Source organism: Columba livia, chromosome 1 (genome assembly GCF_036013475.1).
Source record: "Columba livia isolate bColLiv1 breed racing homer chromosome 1, bColLiv1.pat.W.v2, whole genome shotgun sequence".
NCBI classification, from domain to species: domain Eukaryota; kingdom Metazoa; phylum Chordata; class Aves; order Columbiformes; family Columbidae; genus Columba; species Columba livia.
The window spans coordinates 70,645,951-70,666,787 of record NC_088602.1 but is presented as its reverse complement, the minus strand read 5'-3'; the positions used below and the strand labels follow the sequence as shown (position 1 = coordinate 70,666,787).

The 20,837-nt window shown below is 40.6% G+C and overlaps 1 protein-coding gene across 5 annotated transcripts in view; it reads left to right on the top strand.

The window, feature by feature from the left end:
• ALCAM (activated leukocyte cell adhesion molecule) overlaps positions 1-20,837 on the top strand; it is a 133,937-nt gene that overhangs the window by 80,193 nt on the left and 32,907 nt on the right. For all 5 annotated transcript variants that reach the window (XM_065061463.1, XM_065061450.1, XM_065061443.1 and 2 more), the window contains exons 2-3: positions 17,355-17,455; positions 20,222-20,441. In XM_065061463.1, coding sequence (XP_064917535.1) covers positions 17,355-17,455; positions 20,222-20,441 — 321 coding nt within the window. The remainder of the gene's footprint in view (positions 1-17,354; positions 17,456-20,221; positions 20,442-20,837) is intronic.

Here is a 20,837-nt window from a genome sequence, read left to right as displayed (position 1 = left end):
CTAAAAAAGGAGCTGCCAAATCAAATTAGTTTTGAATTCAGGAAATCTCTGTTGAGGGATTCAGACAAGCCATATGGTACTCTCTTCAAAACATCAAGGCAAGGGAAGTATTGTGTGGGCTTTTATCACATTTTAGTCATTTTGAGAAGAAAATATGTTTTAATATTATTATAGGTAAAATTGATCATATTGCAATTTAATGAGAAAGAAATTGCATATACCTAAGATAAATCTAGATAATGAAAACCTACTCACATGCATTCAGCTTGATTTAAGGTGCTTTGTTTTGACTGTAGAGTACTGTATATATTGAGGGCTTTTTAAAAATAGCTATGATGGATATTAATTTTCTGTTGGATTCATTTCAGTACTGCAGCAGCCAATTTCAGATACTTACATGGACTATCCAGAGAGGAAAAATAATTCTTGGAGCAGCTGTTGGTGCACAGAAGGCAGGTTCAGGTGTGTTGCTACTTTCAGGGACTTGTTGGTATTTCAGCCTCAAAGCAGAGGCATGATGCTTACTAAATGGTGCTTTAGGATAGCGCCAAGGGTATAACATGAATGGTGCTGCAGAAGCTCTCTTACAACTCTGCAGCCTGGTGGTCTGTCGCCCGATTCAAAGCTTCTTTGTACCAGCTGTCCATCGCTTCTCCCTACCCGTCTTGGTCTGCCACAGCTGGCAGCCCTCCTCACTGTGGTGGGCAAGGTGTTGCATGTCTGCTGACCTTCCCTGTGCTGTTTTAAAACAGATAAAAGCAGTTACATTAATGGGAAAGTGCACTGAGATTCACTGGTGAAAACAGCAATCTGTAAGTGCAAAGTCTGAGATTTCTAGGCTGTTACTTACTTCTTTTAAAAAAGATAATTTTGAGCGCTGTTTCTGTAGGTCCAGGTTCACAGTCCTTGTGTGCAGAAGCTGTGGGTCCTTCTTTAAAGGTTGCCGTCCTGCTCTTCACAGGAAGGAACAGCTGGAGACCAGCTGGTGAGCAGGGCCTAGGCTGAAGACCTGCTCTGGAAGCTATACCTGGTGCCTGGATCTGGTCTCAAAACCCAGCCTCTTCACTCTTCTGTGGTTTGGTTTAGGCTGTGAACATCTATCTTTCAGACTGAATTTGCATAGCAAAGGCATGTAAGAAAAAGAAGAGCATATAAGAAAGTTAAATAAAACAATTCAGCCTAAAAAACTGGTTTGTACCTGTGAGAAACTAAAGGCAGCTGCTGCTTTGCTGGAGGGTACAATGGGTTACTCTGGGGTTTGTATGTTTGCGTATGTGATGAGACTGGTTTGGGGGTTTTTTTAGTGTGTTTTGTTGGTTGGTTGGGTTTTTTTGGGTTTTGTTTTTGTATTTTTGCAAGTCCCAATTAAGACCAACCTAAAATTAGATATGTTATCCCAAATACAACTGATTCCCCCCATGTACGCACAACTGATACAACACATGTTGGGAGCCCACACACATGCCGTGGCATCCCTCCGTTCTGTCAGACAAGCCAATAGTGACATTTCTGCAAGGTCCCTGATCTCTTAAAAGAGGCAACTTCTAATGACTAAAACTTTGGAAAGTCACTTTTATCTTCCCTGTGCGACATTTGTTTCCCATTAATTTAAAGTAAAAAGGCTTGTTGTCACTATCAGGGCATTAAAAACATGCATCATTCCCTGAGCTGTTCAGACATGGTCAAAGCTCACATAAATAATTCTCTAGCCTTGGTATTTTAGGAAGGGCACCATCTGGCTCCAAAAAGGAAAAAATATTCCAGAACCAATAGTTAGTTTTCAGGATTTCTTCAGAATAATTAGGTATAGGAGCTTTTTTTTAATATGTGTGCTAATTAGTGCATGTTTTTACAGAAGCTGGAGACTGTTAAAAAATGTTCCGCTTCTTCACAAAAGACACAAGAATAAATTTTTGTCTTTGGGGAGCAGATCCTTTGCCCCACTGAGCCATCCTAGCACCTTTCCTGATGCTAAGAGATGGCTTGAAGTAGCTGTGGGGTTGTTTCGCCCTTTCAGAAGTGTTTCCTTCCAGGTACTCAGCATGATCTCATTCCTCTTGTTACAGAGTAGGGGTTAAGGAGTTCTGTAGGTAGTGGGTGCTTTAGGAGTCCCCTCAGACATGATGAATTTGAGAGCCACAGCACAGCTGGACAACTTGTGACCGACTGACTCAGGCATGCTTTTAACATTCCAAAACCTGAAGGAGTCCCTTTCTGGGTCCTGGGTGAATGCTGTTTCTCTGCAAAAAACACAAGATGGCTCATAGGAAAGAAGTAAGGTGCCTCTGATTTGCTTTGCAGTACTGTGGTATAAAGCCATGCAGGAAGGCTCTGCCCCTCAGTACGTGATCTGCTTCAGCCCGGCACTGCAGTAGCTTGTGTGCTTGGCCAACGTCTGGGCTACGTAGCAAACACCTTGTCTTCAATGGCTGTTGCAAAATGGTAATGCTCTGAGTACATAATTAGTGTCAAAAAATGGATAACTAGCAGTGTGCAGATAAAAGGTCCTGCCACAAATTACAGTAACTCAGGAGACCCATCTTCTGTGTTCCTGCTCAGGGAGAAGTGGTGATCTGGGTGGCAGCAGTGCCTAGATAAGAAATGGGTAATTATGGCCTAAATATGTAGGTCAAAGCAGCATGTTGAACCATACTTAAAAGTGCAGCTGGGCATTAATGCCATTTACAAGAGCATAATCCACTGCAGAAGCTGTCATGCTAACTAAAACACAATTGCCTTCTCCACAAAGAGTTTCTGACAGGTATATAGAGAAAGTGGCTGACTTTCACACCAAGATATGTTTACAGAGTGTTTCAATGACAGTGTAAGTGTGGCCACTCGGTGCTGGAAGCCACACATTTAACTGAGATGGGTTGCTCTGAAGGAATTGCTGTTTACTCAACCATTCACATAGAAATCTAAAATTACAAGTATCCAAGTCTGTGCAGCTGCTATAGTTTCTGATATTGCTGTTCAGGACTATGTCGAAATGATTGGCGTGTAGCAAATGCATTCCCTAAAGCTAGTGTAGTGTTTTACCTGGGTGTTCAAAGTTCCTCTGTTCCTGCAAACCATGTGCCAGGCTTTATTTGTGGCAGAGGCTTGTGCTGCATGCCTGGAGCTGGGGGCTTACTGGGCAGGGGTTACACTGTGGAAGTAACAGTGGCTCCACGGGGGTCCTGAAGTTCTCCACTGAAGGCTGGGCTAGGCTGAGTCACTGGACGGTCAGTCGATTCTGCCTCTTTATTTTAGCAATGGGGTCCTGGACTTTCAGGAAGTTACCACAATATATATAATAATAGGGAGGGAAGCCTAGACTGCACAAATGTTTTCTAGTAGTAGTGCTGATGTTTTGTGCCCCAGTCCTCATGTTGTAGGACTGTTTGTTCTTGAAGGTAAATATGTGCGTAAATATTTGAAAATTTGAACTTCTGTATTGTTTCTGTTTTCACACACTTCCAGTAACTCTTTGGTACCTATTTGAGTGTAAAAATGTCTGCTGCTGCTTTTAAACTTTATAGCAATACTGTATTGGCAGAAAGCAATGCCTACAGTTTAAAATTCTAGAATGTAACTCGCATATTAATTTAAAAAATGAACAGGAACCATACTTTACATTTTCTAACCCTTTGTGGTTTTCTCCAGAGGGCAGCTGAGACTTACAGCAATTTGTTCAATAACCGGATAGTACCTATAAGTTCTAGTGTTATATTATATTGGAAAGTTGCTGTGAGTCCATCCACCAGATTTGAGCTCAGGTTGAGTGATCCTTTCGAGCATTGTATTATATATGCAGCATTATATTAACATTAAGCGATGGGAGATTTTTTTGTAAAAACAATAAAGAATTTATGAAAAGAAGAAAAGTATTAGCACATCAGATGCTAGCTTATATATGCATGTACATATGTAAATACATATGAGGTGGAAACAGACGTCGAAGTTTGGCAACATTTCATACCATCGCACATGTCAGTAATACGCACAAGTAGAAATGACAGGCACTGAAGTCACACCAACCTTACATATTTCCATATCCGTGGGTCTATGTTTCACCACTGAATAAGAGTTTGTGTAATGTTAACTCTTTTTATATATAGTTTACAGTTTGTGCTGCTGACACACCTGTTAATTTTCAGCATATTGGTTAAAAAAGGCAGGCAAAGACAAAACTTTTAGAATCAAAGGTGATGCTGATTTTTCCCATTGCTGAAAGTGCACATCTGTTTCAGCTCATCCTCCTACAGCAGGAGACAGTTGCCAGTACCAGGGCTGGCTACAGGCATCTGTGAAATTTAAAAAGCTGTGTCTGTGAGGAGCCCATTAAATCTAAAGAGAACCTCAGAGGAGCTGTCAGTCACTTATTTTAGCATAAATCACAACGATTTATAGAATTATACTTTCAATGAGCTTCTCCCCCTTGCACCTATGTTATTGTGCTATCAGAGAAATTATAGGTCTTGTCTCCAGGTAACAAAGACCTGTTGATGATTTGAGGAGGCTATATTCATCTCATCTGCGTTGCTTTGTCCTCTCTCTTATCAGTGGGGAACGCAGTTGGAAAACAGACGGAGCAGCCAAGAGCCTGTCATCAGCTGAGGGGGTGTCCATCCAACCAGAGCCATCTGATGGCACATAAAGCTGATGCTTTCCATTTACCAATCTACTTCCCTAATTCGGAAGGGCTGGACGTTTTCTGTTGAAAGCATGTACAGCATTTTCCACCCACTCAGCATTATGGAAGGATAAATCTGTCCTTTATCTATGTCCTTTAAAGTTGGAACTTCTGTAAGGCCTTTTTTTTTTTTTTTTAGAGGTGATTAGTGCATGTTTTTCTCCACAAATAAATGAAGCTCGTTCACTGAAATTAATATTGTGTACACATTACACACATTACAGTCACAGGTTATTATTTGCTCTGTTGGTGTTTTCTAGCTGATTTCTTTGGGAATAACAGCTAAAACCAACAAGCAGCATATCTGGTAAGTGTGACTGCAGTAGGGAAGTGTGGCAGGACACTGCCTGTTAATTAACTGTGGACCCCACAGCCTTGATGAAGGGTAGGTAGGAGGAACATGTTTCTGTGATACACAGTATTGGATCCATGATTTCAAGTGCCCATCTCGGCAGAGTGTCAGTGGAAGCTGCATGGTGCGCTTCTGCAAGTTGCCCGTAATGCTTGCATTCACCAAATATTTCTTACTTATTGGAGTGTACAGTATTATTACAGGAATACAGCTGAAGCTTCTGCAAATGTTTCAGGGCACTGATAGAGAAGCAAAAATGGTAACTTTTCTCCACAGATTCATCTCTGCTTGCTGGAAGCCCTGTTTGCTGTAGAAGGGGATGCTGATAGCAGATAGCAAGCCTGTGGCAGAAACTGGGGATCTGAACCTTAGGATAGTTTTGCATGAGTAAGCAAATGCCCAGATGAATGTGCAGGTAATAGAAAGGGTTAAGTTTGCAGATCTGGAACATACTCAGTAGCAGAGATCTGGCCTGTTTTGTTTGTTTTAGGATTACTTGACAGAGCAAACCATGATCTGAAACAGAGGAACAACAAGCATGGTTAAAATAACCTACATTATTGAAAACTGTCAGGCACTGATTTTCAACTTGGAAGGATCCTAGACAGACAGAAAGGAAGTGCTGCTTTCTATAAGGAGGCTTGTGGGCAGAACACAGACAGCTCACAAGAGGAAAGTGGTCACAACAGCGTCTGCTGCTGAGATTCCTTTGCATAGGACTGTGGAGGCATTGATTTAACGACATTAGTTTTTCTAATTTGTTGTGTTACCTTATTTTTCCTGGTTTTTTTTCCATTGCATGTATTTACTTTTAGCTAGAGTCATCAGTGATTTCTTTTTCCCCTTACTTATCAAGAAATTTAGTATTTTTTTTAATTACCTTCATAGTGGGAGGTGTGGATAATTCCTGTCTGCTACTGTACTGCAAGCCTTTGATGTGTTAACCACACAATTTTCACTAAGGGGAAGCAGAAAAGGCGCAGAAAGCAAGTGAGGAAAAACAAGTAGCTTTAATGCTGCTGTTGGCTCTGCCAACATGGCCATGGAGCCTTTCCATGTGTTTGAGCAGGTGGGTTCAGGGTCAGACTTTCCTGTTATGCTGTAGTCTTTGTGTGCACCCTTGCATCTGGCCAGTGCCAAGGGGAAGAAAATTTGCTGTTTATTGGCTGCTTTTCTAAAGCTAGGGTCTTGCTTGTACTAGTTTTTGCTTTGTTTTTATGCAAGAGTTGGAGCATAGATCAATAAGGCACGCATTTTGTAGTGCCTAACTCCTGAAGCAACTGTATATGGAAGGTCCATCAGCTCCTTGTCCTCTTACCTGGTTATGGATCTTCACAGACCAAAATCTAAAGGGCTGTACTTAAAAGACATATGTGTATATAGACAAGCTAGCATATACTTTACTAGGATATGTGGACCATAGTGTGTGTGAAACAAAACTTTTCTTTCCCCTCTGTTTTCCATAGCTGGAGAGAAGCACCCTGGGTCAGAGATTCAGGTGCGCTACTGTTTTTTGTCAAATGGTGATCACAGTGATGTCACAACATGGAGCTGAGATTGCACCTTCCCAGAAACAGCAGTTGACCAAGTGGGATGCAGCAACCACCTCCTTGTCTTGTGGTTGGTTCTTCTTGTTGGTTTAGTCCTGTGCTGGCTCATGGGAAGAGGTTAATGGCCATGGTAGGAAGGGAGCCTAAGTGTCTCACCCTGTGAGAAACAGTCCATTTGCTTCCCGGTATTCCTGGAAGGAGCCAGCAGGTTTGGGCCCCCTTTGCCATCTCCACTGTGGTGCCACCAGGATTGTAGCCCCATTTCCCAGGCCTCTCGCTGCATTGAAGCAGCAGGATGCACAAGGGGAAGGATACAACTGGCAGAAGTTCAGCCTCCTTTCCCAGAAGGTCTTCTCCCTTGGTGCACTGCCAGCTTGGCATTGACTTAAAATCTAGGATGAAAGGGCAATACACTCTTACTTAGAGTACCGAAACAAAATCTCTCGTAGTTCTGATATGAAAAACATATGCTATTTAGTCTTTTATTCAGCATTTATGTATAAATTATGTGTTTTTTCTGCACTGGTAGCCTGTGGGGAATATTGATTCATGCTGTCAATATTGAGTTATGAAAAAGCAAGAGGAACAGCTCTTTGTTTAGTTTGCTGTTTACTGATTTTTTTTTTGTTTTAAATAAAAAAAAAAAAAAAAAAAAGATTAATAGTGAAATATAATGGGGGGTTTTAGGTAATTAAGTTTGAGCTACAGGTTTTATTTGACTTAATAGAAACTTTTATGTCCCTTTAAGCTATTTGATACACAGAAGCATTGCTGACTAGCATAACGAGAAGATAAAAAACAATTGGAGTAGTTAGCAAACAGCAAAGTGCTTTGGAAGGGCAAATGAGAAGCAACAGAAGAACACTACAGGAGCAGCCAGAAGCTAACCTCTGAAAGACTGAGAAGTTTCACCAGGCTACAAAGGCTTTGTTGATCCCATTTTGCCTAATTAGGTATACCCTTTAAAGTTGAAACTCGTTGCAGTATTGACTCAAAAACTGTTTTCCCACATTTGCTGCTCATCTCTTGGCAGATAGCTTGTATCATCAGACTTTAGTAAGCTACAACTCATTTCCCTGGCAGATGTGCTGGACCATTTGTAAAAAATTGCACCATATGTTGGTAACTATTTTAATAAATTATTTTCAGTTTTCCAGTATGTTTAAAAAAAATTAATTATACTTGCTTTAGTCATGGCTACATCTTGAACAGAAGTATTTATAAGAAGATATATTGGCCATCTTAACTCTTCCTCTGAATTATGAGAACTATTCTAAGTAATGTTTTGTAAAAAATTGCATCAAAGTAAATCAACAATGGCCTTTCAGCTACAGCATCAACTGTGGGAAAGAGCTTTTTTCCCACCTTATGATGCTTATAAAAAACACAGCTAGGTTTTCTGATGCTGAACACAATGTCTTTTGATGTCGTTCCACCCAGATCTTGTGGAAATATTATCTCTGCTAGCCTTACACTAGTTCAAGCATTTTTAAGTAGGTCTTATTTATAAATATTTGCTTGGAAATGCACTACATTTTTTCCTACTTACAGCAACACCATTGTATATGTAACTTTTTAAAACCTGTAAGATTTACTGAAAGGACCTGAAAATTTAAACCTGTGAATCAGCCTGGTTTTGGATTAGCACCAAACACAGAAATGGAGTTACATAATTCTGAGGCAAAAGCTAGGATTTCCATAAAATAGTACGACTGGAAGGCCATTGAAATCACAGGTGATGTTTTGGGATGGTGGTTTGTGGAAAGAAGCTTAGGACTTTCCCTTTGAAAGGAAAATTTTTCTATAACGAAGTCCATGCAGTACAAAGGCACTGGTGGCTTTCATGAGTTTTCCCTCCAGTTCTTTAGTAGATTTTGGAGCCTTCCTGATTTAAAAGGGACCGGATTAAAAAGCAGAGATGCGCTTACTGCTGCCAAACAAACCAGAGCTTTGCTGGTCCCATTTCAGGGTATTGGTCTTAGCAGTTTCCTTTGTCTTCTTGGAGCTGGGCATTGGAACAGAGGCTGAGGTAGGAAGGTAGGAAAGCTGATGTGCTGACGCAAGTAATTCATTTTGCAGTAGCATTTTGCAACAGTTACTGAGCTTTGAACTGATCATTTGGTCTCAAGCTTTGCAGAAGCTGATGCTAGGAACAGCTTTTTTATGTAGTTTGAAAGCTTTGCTGACTTGGAAAGGAGCATCTCTTTTACTTGAAATGACAACGATAATGCATTTAATGATGGGCATTTGAATTTTAAAAGAGTATGACTATGTACAAATTTCTTTTGCATACCTATCAAAAATTCTAGAAACTTTTTATGATTATGATTACTGCTGTGATTATTGCTTTACATATAATATTTAGAGTTCCTCAGCTGATAAAAGGTTATTACTCATCATTATTTAGATGCAATCTAGGTGTTTTGGTACATTAAAACTGAAGCAACTTTTTTTTCTGTATGTTCTTCAGTGCGTTCCTTTAGCAGCCAGGATGATGGATAATATTCAGATAAATGCTCAGTGTGAACCTCCCTAGGGTAAAGCTTACAGTAATGATTCCCCCCTGTAAACCATGCACTGTAGCATCAACCACAAGCCCATCTGCTCTTGCAAGGACATAATTTTCTGAGACCTCTGCCTTACAGATTGAAATTTCTCTGTGTCTTTTCAAAAGCTTGTGCTAAAATCATTCCAAATCAAGCTAGAAGCAAAGCTTACAGGAAGGGAGAGTACAGATGTGAAAGCTGTGTTTTGGGGTGGGAAACAGCCCCTGAAATACTGAAACAGCTGGATATTTTGACATCTTAGAGCAGAAATAGCCCTCAGTGAAATAAAGAGCATTTGCGTAGTCTGGTTTGTGAACAGGCACACAGCACCCAATGTTTTAATTTGGTCATGTTGTAGGACCTTGAAAACTGTGGTTGAGGTTCTCTCTGGGATTTTGGACCTGAACTCATGGAGGCCCCAGCCTTAGGGTCACACTTGGGTCATGCAGAAAGCCACGCTATGTGCTTCTGTGGGAAAACTGTGCATGACTGGTTGAAATATAGAGCAAAATGCCAGTGAGAAACATGCATTGTCCTCTGTCTTCTTGACCAGAGATGGAGGGGGGCGCTGAGGATTTCTTTATTGATAAGGTGACAGCACCTATGCAGCCTTGGTCAGATGGGACAAGTTATCTCAGCTAGTTTCTAATTATAGCTCGTTTCTTTGTACTGATAAGGAAAACATCAGATTTGTGTGGAATTTAAAAGGAGTAGAAGCATATTAGTTGTTCAAGTTCATAGGAGAGAGGATTTCAAAAATGTTAATGTATTTTCTTCGTTATTTTTTTCTCACTTACAAAGAGAGACTCTGGGTGTTTTAAACAAGCATAATGCTTTGCATAGAGTAACAATAGCTGAATTCTGCTGGTGTTTAATGCCTGTTCTCTGGCTCTGGTGCTTTCAGTATCTCTTTAGCTTTAAATACCCTTCCTGTTTCCTGGTTTGTACTGTACTCATGCCTTGATGTTGCTGAGTGCCAAGCCCCATCTCCCTAATCTGCCCAGTACTTGCCAAAATCTGTGTTAAGCAGGAGTGCTCCTGTTTGTGTGGATTTGGCCACTTGCGTCTTTGAACTTAAGTAGGTGTTTCTTTGGCTGGATCATCAAAAAAAAACTCAGCATCTTCAAGAGTCACAATCATGCTTTGAGTTGGGTCTTAAACAAACAAACAAACAAACCCTAATTGTGCATTCTCATTCAGTTGTTTCACATCTCCAAAGAGCTCAAGTTAGCAGTGATGATTTGAAAGGGTAATTGCTGTCCATTGCATCAGTACTTATAAAATTATAAAAGGTTGTGGGTTTTTTTACTTTGGTATTAAAATTGCCTGCACTCTAATATTATTCAGGGTTTAAAGCTTATTGAAGGAATGCTGAGATAAAGTGTAAGAAAATTCCCTCAGCAAGTTCTGTTATGTGTCATGTTGTTTTACAAGTGTATGTTGCATTAAATACTGTTGAATATGTTTGTCTGCAGTTAATTTCTCTCTTGGATTCTGTTGATGATTCTCTTCTAACTAGTAGTCCTTTGGAAGTCCTAGTCAGCCATGTGTGGATTTGTTTCACTGTTTAAACAAGTAAAGATAAGAAACAATACACTATTTCTATAACCTGTATCAGATAACATATCCATAAACACACACTCTTTTATCTTTAATCATATCTGTTTGATGAAGATAATAAATGTTTGAATTTTCTTGGAAGTGTTTGCCCTGCTTCCCTACTTTGATGCCCAGCATATGAAGCAAGGAATGATTGTAACCACCAAACTGAGATGGGGTCTGTCATATGCATGAATTCTGATAACACAAGCATTAGCATTTTTTTGCTTGCTTTAACCAGTCTTTTGACGTCCTGAAGTGTATCCTGTGTTTTCTGGGCTATGTCAGAAGATTAATGACCCAGAACACATCTGTGTGAGCTATATGTAAGAGTACCTGTTGTAGCTTTTGCAAAGAGGCTTGTTTTCAGGAAAGTGAGCTGGATCACAAGGCTTACTCAAAACTGAGCAGTGTTTGGCTCCCAGGCTGTTGTGGCTTAACAGAAAGGATTATTAAAGTCCCATTACATCCACACAGGACTTGCTGTTTTTTCAGCTGACTTTGTCAGGCTCAGGTAGGGAAACATGAGATCCATTACGTTTGCTGTATTTTCTCTTCTCTGCTCCCATGATCAGTGTTGTGAATGTCTTGAAAGTTTACCAGATTTCTTACTGAAAAAGCTATTTTTGCCAGGCAAGGAAAAGAGAGGGAGAGAAAGTAGCTAAAAGTTGAGTCCTGTCTGAAAAGTCCCATTTCCATGAAGCATGGAAGGTAGCCAACTAGCTGGAAAGCAGCTTTGCAAAAAAGGTGTGTTGGTGGACACCAAGTTGAACATGAGCTGGCGCTGTAGCCTTGCAGCAAAGAAGGCCAATGATAATCTCAGCTGTATGAGTGAAAGTATTGCCAGCAGGTTGAGGGAGATGATCCTCCTTCTCTGCCCAGCGCTGGTGGGGGCATATCTGGAGCAGTGTGTCCATTTCTGGGCTCCTGAGTACAAGAGAGAGATGGACATACTGAAAAAAAGTCCAAGGAGGGGCCATGAAGATATTGAAGGGCCTGGCGCATCTCTCACGTAAGGAAAGAATGAGAGAGATGGGAGAATGCAAAGACAGATCCAGTCTCTTTTCAGTGTTGCCCAGTGGCAGGACAAGATGCGATGGGCACGAACTGAAACACAGGACATGACTCTGAACATCAGGAAACACTTTTTTTCTGTGAGGTGACTGAGCACTGGCACAGATGGCCCAGAGAGGTTGTGGAGTCACCATCCTTGGGGATATTCAGAAGCTGTTTGGACATGGACCTGGGCAACTGGCTGTAGGTGGCTCTGCTTGAGCAGTGATGTTAGACTAGATGACCTCCAGAGGTCCTTTCCAATCTTAACTACTCTGATTCTGTGAAGTCTCCTAATTTTTTCTCTAAATAGGTCTTTTAATCAAATGGAAAATTTTTCAGTGTTAAAATCCACCTTAAGGCATTATCAGAATCAACAGCTGCGACTGTATATACCTACTGTCGAGTGTTGTCTCATTTATTCAAAGCTGGATAGTTTTTTCTAATATGTTTTGCATTGCACCAGCAACCAGCTGTCATTCCTATACTGCTTTGTCCTTAAAAAAAAAAAATTAAAAAAAAAATGGTACAGAAAAAGTACTGTTAATAAAAGGTGACTTCCTGATGTGACACAGTTTTTGTTTTTGTGAAATGCTGATGTTTCCTGGCTGGTACCTAAATGGATGCTCAAGAGGGCCTGCATGTACGTTGTATACCTGAAATCCTTTTAGGAAGTTGTAGGGAGGACAGAAAGAAAAACCCACCTGTTGCTACTTCAGAGCTCATAGTTTCCAAAGTAGGTGCTAAATAGACATAATAGCTTTTGGGTCTGGACACTTCAATTTCAGAAGCCGCTAACTGTTTTTCTGCTGATGATTGCTGTAAAGAACAGTAGTGGCCAACATGTCCTGCTGTTCTCTGGTCATGAGACCTTGTTCCTTGAGTCCAGAAAATGTAATGGAAAGCACCATTGCTGAACCCGCTGGGGCAGAAGCATCAGCAGTAAAAAATTAGGTGCAGAAGGAAAATACAGGACTTCTTTGTAGGTGTAAAACACCACTTAAATAGTTGGACTCCAGGGTATGGAGGGAAGCTCAGCTGCCCAGTATTCCAGTGCTTTAGTAAGTGAAGTAAGCTGTGCTGTGAGGCACACAAGCTGGGGAAGATGAATTTCAAGCAGTACCTCAGGTGGTAGTCGTAGTTTTCAGATACAGGTTTATAGTCTCCGTTGGATCTTCCATCTAAAAGATGTTTGTTCTGTTTTACATTTGTTACAAAAATTTTACTCCTAAGCACTTAAAAAAGGTGTTTCCAGCAAGAAAAATATTCAGTATTTCAAATGGCAGGCAGAGGAGAAAAAAATTTTTAGATATTCACCTTCTATCCATTACTGGTATATGACCCTGTTGATTTAAAAGTAATAGTCTAAATGATGACCTGCAATCATATGCTCTTGGCAAGGATCTAAAATAACAACAGCCTCTTCTCTTTCTTTACACCTCTGATCAAGTAGTCAGATCTTTTTGTCACACAAGACAAAGAAGGATGCGAGTTAGCACTGCCACGAGGACATGAAAAGTAGTGTAATTAACAGCATTAACACTGAATGCTGTCTCAATTTGTCAGTGTCCTATGAGGATTTTTCTCTGAGTCATAAGACCTCCTGGTGCTACTGCTTTCTTCCTGTGTCTGAACCTATGTGGAAAGGTTTATTCTGACTTAAAGCAGAGTTTCTTCAGCTCTGGATCAAGGAGGAGGAAATTAGTTAAGTCACCTCAGACTGCTCGAACATGTATGTAAAGAAACAGAATCATATAATGTCCTATGTTGGAAGGCACCCTCGAGGATCATCAAGTCTAACTCATATCCATGCATAGGGACATGTTTACAAATATGTAAAGGGTGAGTGTCACAAGGATGGAGCCAGGCGCTTCTCGGTGACAGCCAACAGTAGGACAAGGGTTAATGGGCTCAAACTGGAACATAAGAGGTTCCATTTAAATTTGAGAAGAAACTTCTTCTCAGTAGGGGTAACAGAACACTGGAATAGGCTGGCCAGGGGAGTTGTGAAGCCTCCTACTCTGGAGACATTCAAAACCTGCCTGGATACCTTCCTGTGTAACCTCATCTAGGTGTTTCTGCTCTGGCAGGGGGATTGGACTAGATGATCTTTTGAGGTCCCTTCCAGTCCTTAACATTCTGTGATTCTGTGTGATTCTGTGACAACCCCAGTAAGCTGGATTAACCTGGTAAGTATCTGTAAGTCATAGAATCATTTTGGTTGGAAAAGATCTTTAAGATCACCGAGTCCAACCACTAACCTAACTGCGAAGACCACCTCTAAGCCATATCCCTAAGAACCTCATCTATATGTCTTTTAAACACTTCCAGGGATGGTGACTCCACCAGTTCCCTGGGCAGCCTATTCCAATGCCTGACAACTCTTTCCATGAAGAATTTTTTCCTAATCTAAATCCAGCCTAAACCTTCCCTGGCACAGCCTGAGGCCATTTCTTCTTGTCCTATCACTTGTTATTGGGAGAGGAGACCAACCCCCTCCATGCTACAACCTCCTTTCAGGCAGTTGCAGAGAGCGATAAGTTCTCCCCTCAGCCTCCTTTTCTCCAGGCTGAACAGCCCCAGTTCCCTCAGCTGCTCCTCATAAGACCTAGTTCAAGTGGAGCTTCTTCCAGTGTATGTGGCATGAAATACTGCCTCGGAATTAGTGTTGTTATTAACAGCACTGGCTCAGTTTCAGAAGACAATATCTGAAAATCATGCAGGAGAGCTGGCTGAGCTCTTAATTAGCTACAGAAAGGTGCATCAGAAATACAGCAAGGCAGGGCATGATGTCTAGAGATGACTTGCAGTCATCTACAGAGGCCTTTGTACCCTCCTGCAGTTAATGAGATACAGTGGCCTTTGCATTGACCCGGTGTTGTGTTAGGGCGTGGAGCAATTTGTTACGTATTTGTACATCCTGCTTTCATTTTCCTTTTCTTAGAATGAGCTGGAAACTATGTAAAGGGCTCTCAGAAAATGATGATTGATGGTAAACACTGTCATATAGTTAGGTGGTAATTTTCTTCCATTTTGCTCTTCATCCCACCATTTTACAGATATATCTAATAGCAACAGAGAGGGTAATTTCTGAATTCTTTTAAGGTATTTTGTTAGTTTTGTTTCTTAATATATAGGTTTTGCAAAGTTGTTTTGTGGAGGTTACTGCAGTTCTTGCTGTGAAAGCCTGCAGTAATCCAACTAGTTTACACTCTCTAAATGTAGTAGATTTGTTGCTGCAGAGATGGAAGGAGGAAGTTTTACAGTAGGGCGTCTTGTATGCTTTTAAGGACTATTTCTCTGTACTTAAAGTAAAACCTGTGCCTTTCTGGTTCTGTGTTAACAAATCCCTAGAAGACTGTATGATTTTAGTTTAGGCAGAATTTATGGCAAGACATAACTTTGAGGGAGAGTTGTCCATATCAAGGAATGCTCTTCAGATGAAAGAGTTCTAAAATCAAAGGCCACTCTTTATCAGGCTACTCATCAATAATGTGTTCCAAATGTTAAAAATGTAAATCCTTTCCAGAAACAGTTTCATTCACTCTTGTGAGGCAGTTTGTCAAGTCTTTGCTAGTGTATACTTGTTAGTTTAGCAAGTTGCAGGGATTAAAGGGGTGTTTAGGAGAGAACAACCTCACAGATCACACGGAGTCATTTTGTTTTCCCCTGATGACAGGGAAAATCTTCTAGCAGGAGGAGTAGTTTCTCTTTTCCATGTGGTGCAAAATACTATTACAGAATTTCAAATTACTAAATGACACTTTACTGGAATTTGAACGGGTACTAACCAGCTTTCTACTTGAATATATATTTGCAAGTCTGTTGTAATTTTGCATCCATGGGAGAAAGGAACCAAAAGGACTGCTTTTTCTAGTTTTAGCAGAAATAAAAATTTGGATTCAACTTGCAAAGCCGAAGCTTTATTGTCCTCCTCCTGGAGATCAGAATGAGGATGAGTGCAAGAGAGGGCCAAGGGAAAAATTTGCTCCAGCTTTGAATTTCACTTCCATTTATAGCTTGACTTCATGAAACATCAGCGCTATTTGCATAATATTGAATTTAGCATAGGTCTTCAAAAAAATTTTTGTTTCATTTTTAGAGATTGCACTTACTCAGCACCATCTAGTGGACCAACTGCTCTTGTCATTTAGAAAACAGCTGATCTTCGCAAACCATACAGCAGATTAGATCATGCAGTCCTTATAGTGTGAATGACGCACCTAAAATATGTTTGTGACTAATTATGTAATGGAATCAGAAGAAGATATGACTTTTCAGGTGAAAAGGAGTGGTGTGAAGAAAAGAAAGTTGAAGATATGTGTGGCTATTGCTGCCTGTTATCTCCTGCATTCCTTTAGTTCCTCAAGCTCCAGTGGCTCCCTCAAGACTTGGGAAGAGATAAGGGGTCTGTGGTTCCAGTCTTTTGGGGGTCCATGGGGACAGGTTTGCTTTTTCCAGCTCTAGCAAGAAGGGCTAAATCTCTGGAAAAATTAATGTCTCTAGAAGCCGAGGTGTTTCTGCAGCCCTGGCTACGTTACCAAGACGCTACTGCTCTCTCTTAAATAAGGTTTATTTGGCAGTCAGCCTTTAGTTTTGTAGCTCCAGTTGCAAATGAAAGGAAAGCAAAGGGGGAGATACAGTGTCTCCGGGCAGAAGACCCTGACAAAAGCTGCAGATGAGTGGGTGAGAGCAGGCTGCCACTTGCTCAGTGACACCAGGCAAGCACCAGAGGCAAAATGTCCCTCTGGTGTAAGGAGCAGCGAGCATCACCAAGAGCAGGGGGAACTACAGAAAACAGGAGCTAAGCAAAGTTGCATTATGGAAAATGCATAGAGTTGTAACATCTTCTCCTTTAAACTTCCTTGCATTTTAATGTTCATCACATTAGGGCCTGTTGTTTCCATTCAATTCACATGTTTTGGACAATGAATATAAAGTGGGTCAATTTTATTCTGTAAATTTTTATGTATTAGCACAATAACATTGTGTTGAGTTTTCCAAAAAAAAGCTGTTCTTAAATAATTCGTAGAAGCATTTTACTTTATTTTTCCAAAACCGAAATGTGCGGACTACTTTGTTTCCCAGGTTTAAGGGAACCCAGCACTTATTTAAGTCTCTCTTTTCTATGAAGCGCAGCAGTCAGAACATTGCTTGTCTGCTGGCCTCCTCACAATGCTGTGTTGCAACATAACCCGTCCAGGCAGAAGCGGCTGTTTTTTTCAGATGAAGAAAATAAAGGTTTAGGGATTTTCCTTTTCAAGTTTTAAGTTTGGGATAATAGCTGTGGATATCGATTGTAGCGTACATGTTTGTCCAGTTGTGTGGGTGCAGTCCTGTTTGAAAATCTACTTGGTTCCCACTGACTGCAGCAGAAAACATGGATTCAAAAAGATCATAATGTTTAGGTAAACAAATCCTGTTTTGTCAGAGGTTTGGGGATAAATTCTACATGCAGGAAAATACCCATTTACAAATGAGGTGGCTTTGCTTTTGTAATAGCTGTGAACCAACCATTAGCTAGTATATAGGAATTCAAGAAAATGCTTCATTTTTTTTCCTCTCTGTTTTTCCTCTAGCTCTGGGATTGTACACAGTAAATGCAGTATATGGAGATACTATCACTATGCCTTGTCGTCTAGAAGTACCAGATGGTCTTCTGTTCGGAAAATGGAAATATGTAAGTATAGCTTACCTTTACATACACTAGAGCTGGTATAAGGAGACGTGTATTTATTCTTAGTGTGTGAGATTACAAGACTCTAATCGATAGGATTTCTGACTCAGATACAAAGACATTCATTCCTGTGTTTTACATAAGACTGCAAGATTCCAATCTGCACAATTTCTGCCAAGCATAGATTAGAGGTTTGAGGAATTAATCTCATTGTTCAAGAGAAATAATTATTCAGGAGTTCTCTGCCAACCTGTATTAGAGATCTGGCATGTTACCCAGTGGTGTCTTACTTGCTTGACAGAGCCGTCGTTGTACATTTGAATACTTTTGAAGCAGGCTGTGCTACGTCCCTGGCAAAGTGCTGTCCCTGGGTCTGGTTGATCTGAGAGTCACAGAATCACAGAATGGTAATGATTGGAAGGAACCTCAAAAGATCATCCAGTCCAATCCCCAATACTGCTTCATGCTTCAGTGTGTTTAATGCATGATGAAGAAGAAAGCAGAGCTGACCTTAGTAGAGTTGCTGGTGGTTTCACTCTGCCATTTCTAGCACATGGAGAACAGAGGCAAAACTGGCAATGCTCTCCTGGTTGTCTTGGTCAGCCTGCAGTGGAACACTGCAGGATGCACTTCTCTGATATGCCATCAGTATCCAGGGCCAAAAGGAGAAAAAGTGAATCAATGTCAAATGAAACCTGGAAGCATATGTGGGAGAAAACATCAGGATACCAAAATCTTTTTGCTTCTCAGACTGATTTCAGGACAACTGGTTTTCCTGCTACTGTAAAGTTCATCTAAATCTTGTGCTCAAACCAAGATGTTACCAGCAAGAACAGATGATGTTTACTCTGACAGTGGATCTAAAATTACATAGTTCTCTCTTTTTAAATGGCATCCTCCAGCCTGTTTTATAGCAGGCTGATCTGTCACTGGGGATGTTTCATAATCCCACTGGCTCCTTCCCTGGGACCTGGAAGTTTGCAACTTCTACAACCCTCATCCACTCAAGAGTTCCTGCTCCACAAATGTGTTTTGGGAAACAAAATCAGAAGTCTGTGGAGGATGTTTCCTTAAAAGAGACAGTGGAACTATTTAATATAACCATTCAGAAGATGCAGTGCCTACATTTTGCAATGTGGTTTTTAGTCTGCTAACTTTTTTTTGGAAGAAGCCCATCTGTATGAAGATGCAAAGCTATTTTGAGAAAAATAAATGCATTATCTCTTTCTGGTGCATTTGGATTGCTCATCTCGGACAAGTACCAAGCAGCAAATGGAGACATTATAGCCTCTCCTAAATAGAAAGGGACACGAAACGTGCAGAAAAACGTCTCCAACTGGTATTGTATGAAATTGTTGACACAGCCCATACAACCAAGTGAAAGTGGTACCCATTCTCCCAGGGCAGCTCCCAACATAGCAACATTTTTTTTTTAGCAGCTGTAAGGTTTGGTTGTGTTTTTTTTGTTCAGGTGATTATTTCATTGGAAGAAGGAGGAACTCCCATTTTCTGCTCTGCTGCCTTGGGAGTAGCAACTCGGGTTGTTGGTGGGAGCCCATGAGTGTTGGGAGACTTGCACCATGGCAGGAGCTGGTGTTGCTCCCTTCAGCATCTACCTGTGTGTGCTCGTGCACTGGGAAGGCTTGTGGAGTTAAGAGCTCACTTGCGCTTGAAAGCCAACTTTGCATATATTGAGTCAAGGCAAAGCTTGCTTTCTGTGTGCTAGACATCTAGCCTGAGAGTGAAAAGTGAGACAGGGTGAAAGCCTCCTGCTCCCTTCCTGGCTCTGACACCACTCGTCTCTTGTCACAGCATCGTCATGCTTTTGTGGGCTCTGCAGTCAAGCTGAGGTATTGTGCTGGGAACACTACTCACATCAGTGCTGCAAGGTGCAAAGGATAAAAGGGAATGAAAACCCTTTCCAGCCCCCAGCACAATACTGTACGTGAAGATGGAGTCAACCTTTCACTTCACTTTGTTTAAAGGCAGACAATGTGTGTCCCTGCTCTGGTGGTGGCAGGTCAGGGGAGGATGAAATCCTGCAGAACTCAGCCTGTAACTTTGCCTCGCATGAAAAAAAGTATTTTATATGGTAGGTTTGTGCAAGGCTGTCAACTTCGTATTCCTTCTTAGGATGGCAGCTGCATACTTATTAATATAAGGATGATGTCTAGAAAATTATATTTTGCAGATTATCCTGAGATGCATAAATAACAATATTTGATTTTATGTATTTTCCCATGACACAAACTCTTGGGTCCTTTAAAAAGAACGGAAAAAAAAAAGCTGAAAACTAATTTAGAATAAAATGGGCAGTTGTGCCTGATTAAATCCTGCATTTGCAGTGGAGTCTGAATATCTCAGACAAACAATATGAATATGTAAAACAATCATGAAAAAAAGGAAACTGGAGCTTTTGAGCCTAGCTCATGAATGCTTCTATTTCAAATACTTTTTCATACACAGAGTGGCAGGTGGTGCCAGAACCACCAGCTTTCATCAGAGAAAGCCCTATGCTTTGCTGAGATTGAGCCAAAGGATTGAAATTATTTCTACTGATGATATTCTCAATGTGTAGCACAGCAGTCCTAAACTAGCTCTTGTATTACACTGAATTCCTTGTTTATACAGCAGAAGGTAATCAGGAAAAAAGCCATCTGATGTAGTTTTCACATTTTAAAAAATTATTGATTTGTACAAATTGCAGATCTTCAGGAATTTCTAAATGACTGTTTATGCAAAATAGAGGTGTTTGTCCTTTTATTACAGGAAATGCCAAATGGATCTCCAGTATTTATTGCCTTCAGATCATCAACAAAAAAAAATGTACAGTATGATGATGTACCAGAATACAAAGACAGGTTGATTCTCTCAGAAAACTATACATTATCTATCAAGAATGCAAGAATCAGTGACGAAAAGAGATTTGTATGTATGCTAGTTACAGAAGATGATGTTTCCGAAGAGCCAACAATAGTCAAAGTCTTCAGTAAGTAAATCTAGTTGTTACTACCGTTAACATTCATCAGCATCTGAATTGTGAATTACAGAAACTTTTGCTTAAGGAAGAGATTAAAGTCAAGAAAGTGAGTTTGGCTGAGTAAATCACTAAGACTAGCAAATTTCTGCAGCTTTCAAAAATGTATTCTACTGGTGGCATTTACGTAACAGAACTGCCTGCACTTGCAGTTTATTCATGATAAGTGCTGGCTCAAAGAGAATTTTAGGCTTTGATAATGATTCACTTATGTGATGTCATTTGGCCTTGGAAATGAAAAATGTAAAATTAGTACTGATTATTTTCCATTTGTTCTCTGAGCGAATTTTTTCTGCAGGAGGGAAGTATTTAACTGTGTGCAGTCTGCAGGGGTAGATCAGTGGAGAG